This window comes from Vidua chalybeata, chromosome 17, assembly GCF_026979565.1.
Source record: "Vidua chalybeata isolate OUT-0048 chromosome 17, bVidCha1 merged haplotype, whole genome shotgun sequence".
In the NCBI taxonomy this organism is placed as follows: Eukaryota; Metazoa; Chordata; class Aves; order Passeriformes; family Viduidae; genus Vidua; species Vidua chalybeata.
This window is the reverse complement of record NC_071546.1, coordinates 2,916,668-2,924,638: the sequence shown is the minus strand read 5'-3', so window position 1 is coordinate 2,924,638 and position 7,971 is coordinate 2,916,668. Positions and strand designations below refer to the sequence as shown.

Sequence of the window (7,971 nt, the reverse complement as noted above, 5' to 3'; positions counted from 1 at the left end):
TGGGCCGGGGCAGGTCCCTCCCGGGCCGGGGCCGGTCCCGCTCGGTCCCTCAGCGGGTCCGGGGCCGGTCCCTCCCGGGCCGGGGCCGGTCCCGCTCGGTCCCTCAGCGGGCCCGGGGCAGGTCCCGCCCCCGCTCCCCGCCATGGCGGCGCGCCCTGGGCGCCCTCACCTCCCGGCCGCTAGGGGCCGCTGTCCCCAGCAAGGGCGGCCGGCGCCGCTCTGCCCCGCCGGAAGCGGAAGCGGCGGCGCCTCGTGGTTCCGGCGGAGCCACTGCGGCCCGTTCCTGTTCCCGTTCTCATTCCCGTCCTCCTTCCCGGCCCCGACCCCGCCCCGTTCCCGTTCTCGGCCCAATCTTGGTCCCGTTCCAGCTTCCTTCTCGGAAGCAGCTCCGTTCCCATTCCTGTTCTCGGTCCCCTTCTTAGTCCCGTTCCCGGCTCCGTTTCCGTTCTCATTTCCAGCCCCTTTCCCATTCCCGGCCCCGCTCGCATTCCCGTTCCTGCTATGGCGGTCCGCGCCAGCTTCGAGAACAACAATGAGCTGGGCTGTTTCGCCAAGCTCACCAACGCCTATTGCCTCGTGGCCATCGGCGGCTCCGAGAACTTCTACAGGTGAGGGGGGCCCGGCCCGGCCCGGCCCGGCCCGGCCCGCGGGGCCCTGACGCGGCGCTTTCTCCTTGCAGCGTGTTCGAGGGGGAGCTCTTCGGGACCATCCCGGTGGTTCACGCCTCCATCGCCGGCTGCCGCATCATCGGCAGGATGTGTGTGGGTACGTGAGCCGGAGGGAGCCTCGGGGGGGACGGGGAAGGGTCGCGGCTCGGTCGGGGCCGCACCGGGGGCTGAGCCGTGCCGGGGAGCCCGTGGGGCCGCGCCCCTCGCGCTCGAGGGTTGTTTTAATGCCTCGAGTGTGTGAAGAGGAGGAAGGATGAGCTCAAAGGCCTTTTCCAACCCGGCTGATTCTGTGAAGGCCGTAGGGACACAGAGACTCGCCCCGGAGCGGGGGTGGGGGGAGTGTCGGCTCTCGGGGCCGGGGAAGCTCGGCTGCTCCTCGGTGCCCAGGGAGGGAGAGGCATTGCCGAATGTGAAAGTCAGGGAAAAGCCTTTCACCTGTCTCTGCCTGGTGAGACACTGTTAGGTCAGACCAGCTTCTTGCTTATTTGTTTCTTTAACCATTCAGTCGTGCTGCCACAGTCACACAAACAGTAGCACCGGGCCTTTTGTAGGGCAAATGGCATCTGCACCGAGAGTTCCTTGTTAAGCGTCTCACTGAGAGCCTCGAGCCTCCTTTAGTCCTGTTGGAAGAGAGAAGGGGTAAAGACAGTGCCCATACTGAGGGCATACTGATAGTGCCCATCTTTTCCTGAGCTGCTGGTTATTTTTACATCTCCTGGGCTGAATTCTGGGCTTGGAAGAAATGCACAGAGCAAGAGCAGCTCAAGCCATGTGTGAACAGCAGGGAAGCGCTAACACACCCTGTGGAAACGTTATTTTCATTCGGTTCTATTTCCTTTTGCCATTTTAGGGAACAGACACGGGCTGCTGGTCCCCAGCAGCACGACAGACCAAGAGCTGCAGCACATCCGCAACAGCCTCCCGGATTCCGTGCGGATCCAGCGCGTGGAGGAGCGGCTGTCGGCCCTGGGCAACGTCACCACCTGCAATGACTACGTGGCTCTGGTCCACCCGGATCTGGACAGGGTACAGGGCTCGGGGACGCTTCCACATTCAGAGTGGGGCTGGGAAATGCTGCCCAGGCTGAGGCTGCAGCGGTGGTGAATGGGCTTTGGAGAAGGGAAGGAGTGGGGGGTCCTGTGTATCATGGGAACAGCTCCCCACTGACAGAGGGCAGGGCTAGATGGGATATTGGAAAGAAATTCTTCCCTGACAGGGTGGTGAGGCCCTGGCACAGGGAAGCTCCAAGCCCCATCCCTGGAAGTGCCCAAGGCCAGGTTGAACAGGGCTTGGAGCAATCTGGTCTGGTGGAAGGTGTCCCTGCCTGTGGCAGGGGGTGGAATGAGATGAGTTTTAAGGTCCCTCCAACCCAAAGCATTCTGTGAATCAGTGATCATTGGGTGCAGTTTGCTTCGGGTGCATAAAATTGGGTGAATTAAGAGTGTGCAGGGGTCTAATAAAGAGCATAAGGAGGAGTGCAGTGAGGAGCACAGGAGGAGTTACAAGCTACATCTGAGCAAGCCAGAGCCTGTTATAGCTGAAAGAGACCATGGGTGTGCATCATTACAGGGGCCTGAAAGAAAAATAGAATGTTCTTGTATGAGAGTTTAAAGTAAGGGCAGAAGAGACAGCGTCACTCCTATTTTATGTCTGAGAACAGGTACCTTAACAGCATTGAGAGAGATGTGTTGTGTGGCTGCAGGTCCTGACAGTGTTTGCTTCCAGCTTGTGCTAAAGGTGATGAAGGAATGAGACTTGGTGGCAGGAGTGCAAAGGGAAGAATAAGGGAATGGGAGAAGGCTTTGCACTATATGTTTTAAAAAAGTGTAAAAAGTAAAGGAAGATGGCCAGAGAGAGAGAGAAATCAAAATAATTCACAGTGAAATCTGGAGAGGAAGGCTGTTGTTATGAGAAGGCAGAGTTACGAGGAGCATAAGACCATTTTGTCCCAGTGGTTTGGGAGGGAAGAGGACTGGTTTGCTGAGAATTGATACAAGCGATGCACTGCCAACAGAGAGGGGGGATTTGGGCATTTCTCAGCAGAGGCATGAGGTTGTGTTTACAGTGACACAGGAAGCTGGGAACATGTGGAGTGTGGAGCTTGGCTCTGTGTTATCGTGGCTGGGTTGCAATGGGCTGTGCAGTATGGGAGGCTCCCAGCTGAGGGCTGTGTGCAGGAATAGCTTGGCTTCCCACTCCACAATACTTTTTGGGTGAAGGCTTTATCGTCCTTCATTTGCAGGAGACAGAAGAGATCCTGGCAGATGTGCTGAAGGTGGAGGTGTTCAGACAAACAGTAGCAGACCAGGTGCTGGTTGGAAGTTACTGTGTTTTTAGTAACCAAGGAGGAATTGTGCACCCCAAAACTTCAATCGATGACCAGGATGAGCTGTCTTCTTTGCTGCAGGTCCCACTCGTGGTAAGGCATTTGTGGAGTGTTTGCTCCTCCCATTTCCTCCCTACTCAAGGGCAATGTTTCTCCAGCTCAGGGGCTCCCAGATACTGTTTTTCTGTGAAGTGATTTTGACTGGGAGGTGAGGAGAAGACTTGAACCAAGTCTTCCAGACAGTTTCCTGTCTTTCCTGAGTCTGAATAAGCTGCTCAGTGCTTTTAGCTGTCTTCTGAAATGTTGTTTTGCTTGGATTGTGCACATTGTGCAGATACAGAATGTGAGGCTGTTTGTGGTTTGGCTGAAGCCAGTGTTTAAAAAGATTAAGTAAGAAACTCCTGTGCCTGCTCAGTTGGATGTGTGAATGCTGTTATTCTTCCTGCTCATTGGATTCTCTGTCACTGAATGCCACACCACTTTCTCACCAGGGAGTAAAGGCTGTTCATTAATCATTTTATCTGACACCTTCAGAACTTTGCTGGTGGCAGAGTTGCTCTCTTCAGCAGTGTGAGCTGAGCCCCCCAGCAAAGAGCTGTGCCAGGGCAGCGTGAGGAGCTGTGCCAGCTCCTGCTCACGCTGCTGTGTCCGGCAGGCGGGGACGGTGAACCGCGGCAGCGAGGTGATCGCGGCGGGGATGGTGGTCAACGACTGGTGCGCCTTCTGCGGGCTGGACACCACCAGCACCGAGCTCTCCGTCATCGAGAGCATCTTCAGGCTCAACGAGGCTCAGCCGAGCACCATCGCCACCAACATGAGGGACTCCCTGATTGACAGGTAGGGAGGATCCACCTCCAGGCAGAATCGTGGTCACAACGGGCAAGACTTTATTATAAAAGCAGCTGGTTTCACTGTTGATCTATCTGCTTTAATTATCGTTTTTTTTCACTTCTCCCCTTTTGTTGGTTACTGGCAGCAATTACTCATTGGATAATAGAATATTCTGTTGTAATGAGAATCCTTTTTGTGAGAACATCTGTTTCAGCGTCAGATTTTCTTTCCTAACTGTTCAGTGCTCGGCTATGGCATGAATGGGTTTTTTTTTGAAACAAATCTTATTTTAGAAGTTGAAATAGCAGTGACTTTGCTTGTCATCTTGGCTTTTGATCATTGTAGTTATTCAACTGTTATTTCAAATGCTTGCTGTAACCATTTCTGGAGCCAAAAAGACTGTGGAACTTGTCATGTGCTGCTGCTGTAAACCTCTTACATTTAAAACTGCTAACCTGAAATCTTTTTAAGCCTTTTTGTTAAAGGCTTTGTCTGAGTTACTTTTTAATGTGATGCAGGTGTTCTGTATGGAGTGATAATGATATGGGGCCTTCCCCATTCATTAATGTGTGTAAATGTTTTTCATAAGAAAATGTTTTTACATTTAAGCATAAGCATAGATTAATGTCCTGTGGGAACTGATTTTGGGCCTTGAGTTACAACCCTGAGCACCACTGATGTGGTGCTGAAAGTGTGTTCCTGAACTTCCTGAGCATTGTAACTTGGTTGCTGAGTTCTCAGCCACAATCAGGGAATTGTTTATGGCATAAGGAGTTCCTTCAGTAGAAAACACTTTAAATTATTCTTTGGCCTGTTACAGTTTGGGTACAAAGTCTTGATGTCTCTGAGCATATCAGAGCTGTAATTAAACCTGCTCTGAGCTGTAGATCATTACCTGGGCCAGGCTGAATGTGCATTTTGCCTTTGCCAGCCTGAGAGGTTTGATCCTGTGGCTGGCTGTTAGCAGCCACAATGTCTTGCTTCCTTCTTTTCATAGGTCCTTTCCTAGGAAGGGAAATTTCTTCTGGGCCTTTGTAGTGGGAAAGTGAGAGCTGACTGAAGCTGGTATTTTGAAATGCCTTCTGCATTCTGGCACAACTAAACCTTCTTTCTGTTTTGTCTTTTAGCCTGACATGAGCAGTGTTGGTTCCTACTTCCCAGAAAGCTCCTAAGGAGTGAAGTGTTGAGCTGCACTTTGGATCACAGACATCCAGACCTTCTGATGATGTTTCTGCAGGCCTGGCCCAAAGGAGAGGCTACAAAACCAAATTTTTATCATCTTTTGTAAACTGTTACCACAAAAACTGACAAATAACATGCATAAGATACAAATAAGGAATGCTCTCTATCCCTTTGCTCAGTTCTTCAGCTCTGCTTTCTGGTTCTGTGATGCCATCTGAGTCTCTCAAATTACCCCACAATATTTACTCTTGTGGCTCTTGGATGTCAATCAGTAGAGATTATTTTGCCTTAAGTCTTGCACCAGTGTCCTGCTGCACAGTAGTTTGTTTTGGCACTACATGTGCTGCCCTCTCTTTCCACACTCCTGCTTGAGTGGTGTTTCTGCTCTAGGTACATGTAAGACCCCTTTGTTTGTCCAGCACCAAAAATACAGTAGTTTACTTGCCACAAAATAATTCAAAAATCATCACCTGCTCTTTTGCCCTGATTTGCAGCTGTTTCCATGGGATGGTGATTCTGAAGTGATCAGCTTGGATAAAAACTGGAGCTTTTCAGTGTCAGTCCAAGGGCTTTTAACAACAACAGTGTGGGAGTCCTTGGACCAGTGTTTGACCTGGTATCACCTGTGCTGCTGCTGAGGCACCTGCAGGGGAGGGCTCAAAAGGCACACTTGCCAGTGGGCTTAATTTGTCTTGCAGGAGTTCATCTCCTACAATGAGAAACTCTTAGAAATCAGCAAATCCCAATAGATTTGAACCACCTTATCTGGAGTTACCTTGGAGACAAAGGTTAAATAGCACGGTTCTATGCAGTCAGTCAAAAGCTATAGATTTGGGAGCTTCCCCATGAAGAGCTCTGCCTGTGCCAGATGAAAGCAGCTGTAGGTGCTACTTTCAGGCAGAAGATAGTAATTTCTTTCTACACAGCTGTTGCTCAGTGATATCTCAGTTGCTTTCCTGCTTGCCCATTATCGTTTTTTTTTCACTTCTTCTCCCCTTTTGTTGGTTACTGGCAGCAATTACTCATTGGGTTATGGAATATTCTGGTGTACTGAAGGCATAGAAGTGCCTCCATTTCCCATCCTGAGGGTAAGAGGAAGCTCTCACTTGTCTCCACACAGTTACCTTGCTCTCAGCTGAGTTCTCTTGGGGAATGATGACCTGTGGGCTGTATGGGCAGAGCTCTTTTCAGCCCAGGTGCTTTGGGCTTTGTAGAAAATTGAGTAAATTTCCATTTTTGTTTTACTGTCTGGATGTTCAGGGAATGCTTTGTAAGATTTGGCTGATAAAAGGTTACTCCTTCAAAATAAAGATTGCCATGATCATCTGTGATCAGGTATCAAACCTTTAATATGCACCACCTGTCTTGGCCCTGATTCCAGGTCTCCTCTCAGCCTGTCTCATTATTTAGAGTGAGAAGCTGCCTCCCCTTGGCTACCTCACAGGGCTCAGCTCTTAGGTGGAACAAATGTGATGCCTGTTTTAAATGTGGGTCTGTGGGTATCCTGAGCTAGTGAGATGGACCTGTGTACAAGGAAAACAAACTATAATAAAGAATGAATTTAGAAATATGGATCATGAGAGAGGATAAACGTGATGGTGTTTAAATAGCAAGTTGAGTTGCAGAAGACCTGTGCAGCTCTTTAAAAAGTCCACAGGGATAGGGAGAAGGTCTCTTATACTGTTGTATTTTCAAAAGGCATTCAGCAGGATTTTGTGCCAAAGACATTTGGGGGCCTTGGATGAGTGATTCCATGGAATGAGGGAAGCCCTCTTGTCTGGTTTAGGAAAGTCAGTGGATTAGGGCAGGGAATTTCTGCCATACTGACTGACTCGTAAGGATGAGGACTGGATAAAAAGGGAAACTTGGTGCAGCTGAGTGTGAAGTGAAGCACATTGTGGCTAAGAATCCAAATTTCACCCAGTAGTGGTGAACTCTGAGCAGTGCAAGAGCACATTCCCGACTGAAGGTCTATATTGGAACAGATGTGCTCTGGCTTCAGTAATGGTCAAGAAAGCAATCAATGTCTGGAGCTAATTAGGAAAACAAAGCCCAAACAGCCCAAAGCAGCATTAGCTGGAAATCCATGATGTTCTTTATCCTGAACTCTACATATAGATGAGATGCAAGTGTTGCACAGTGGTTGCCAAGTTTTTCTGCAAATAGATGTTTTGGGATAATGCTCATCTCCATTAAATTTTGGGTCTCAAAGTCCAAACGAGGCTGGGGAAAGGAGGGGTGAAATTCTCATGCTGCTGCCTATTGCTTGCCCTGAAATCTGCCCTGCAGTGCCAGGGCTGGCAGGAGCAGGATGCTGAGGAGGAGGCCGAGTGCAGCACTGTGTCACAGCAAGGGTGAAATGAGAGCCCAGGTGAAGGGTTCCAGAATGGCAGGATGCCAGGTGACAGCCCAGGTATGACAGCCTGGGACACAAGCACAGTGCAGCCCCTGACTGCTCCTTTTCCATGTGCTTTCATCTCCAAGGCAGCACAGCATGTGTGCTGCTGATGGCAAGAGGTGTTAAGGAATAGTCAATAAAATCAAATTGTACGTTCCCAGAGCTGGGTTCCTACGGGTTCTTGGGATTCTTAAATTGCTGAGCTACAAAGGTGTGGGTTACATAGCATGACTAAAGCCACCTGGCACCTTTGCCATCAGGCAGTCGAAGGCAACATGTGACTTCAGGTGCTGGGAAGGGTTGCAGGAATGATCAGAGGAACTAAAGAAGTGCTGGACAAATACGTGATACTATGAGAAGGGCTGGAATCTAGCCCTGGGGTGAATGTGACAGGAGGAAGAAATGAAAGTCTCATAACTCTGGGTTCAGTGGGAAGGTCTTGGGGTATGTAGCTGTGTGTGCTTTAATGGCCAAAAACTTGTCAGGATCCTTTACAGAGGTTTCTAAACCTCTGAGTCCTCACAATATGAGTGGAGATCTTGAGGTTTAATGACTCATTATAAGTT

The 7,971-nt window shown here is 50.0% G+C and overlaps 1 protein-coding gene across 1 annotated transcript; it reads left to right on the top strand.

Annotated features, from left to right (window-relative positions):
* The first annotated feature begins 235 nt into the window (after positions 1-235).
* Positions 236-6,357, top strand: EIF6 (eukaryotic translation initiation factor 6). Its single transcript, XM_053958358.1, has 6 exons — positions 236-608; positions 680-765; positions 1,519-1,694; positions 2,911-3,087; positions 3,650-3,831; positions 4,953-6,357. The coding sequence occupies exons 1-6, from the start codon at positions 502-504 to the stop codon at positions 4,960-4,962; spliced, it is 738 nt and encodes a 245-aa protein (XP_053814333.1). The 5' UTR covers positions 236-501; the 3' UTR covers positions 4,963-6,357.
* Positions 6,358-7,971: the final 1,614 nt, after the last annotated feature.

Coding starts and splice junctions, on each gene's coding strand:
- EIF6 (XM_053958358.1), top strand. CDS start 502: ATGGCGGTCCGCGCCAGCTTCGAGAACAACAATGAGCTGGGCTGTTTC. Junction 766..1,518: donor CATCGGCAGGATGTGTGTGG/GTACGTGAGCCG, acceptor TTGCCATTTTAG/GGAACAGACACGGGCTGCTG. Junction 1,695..2,910: donor TCCACCCGGATCTGGACAGG/GTACAGGGCTCG, acceptor CTTCATTTGCAG/GAGACAGAAGAGATCCTGGC.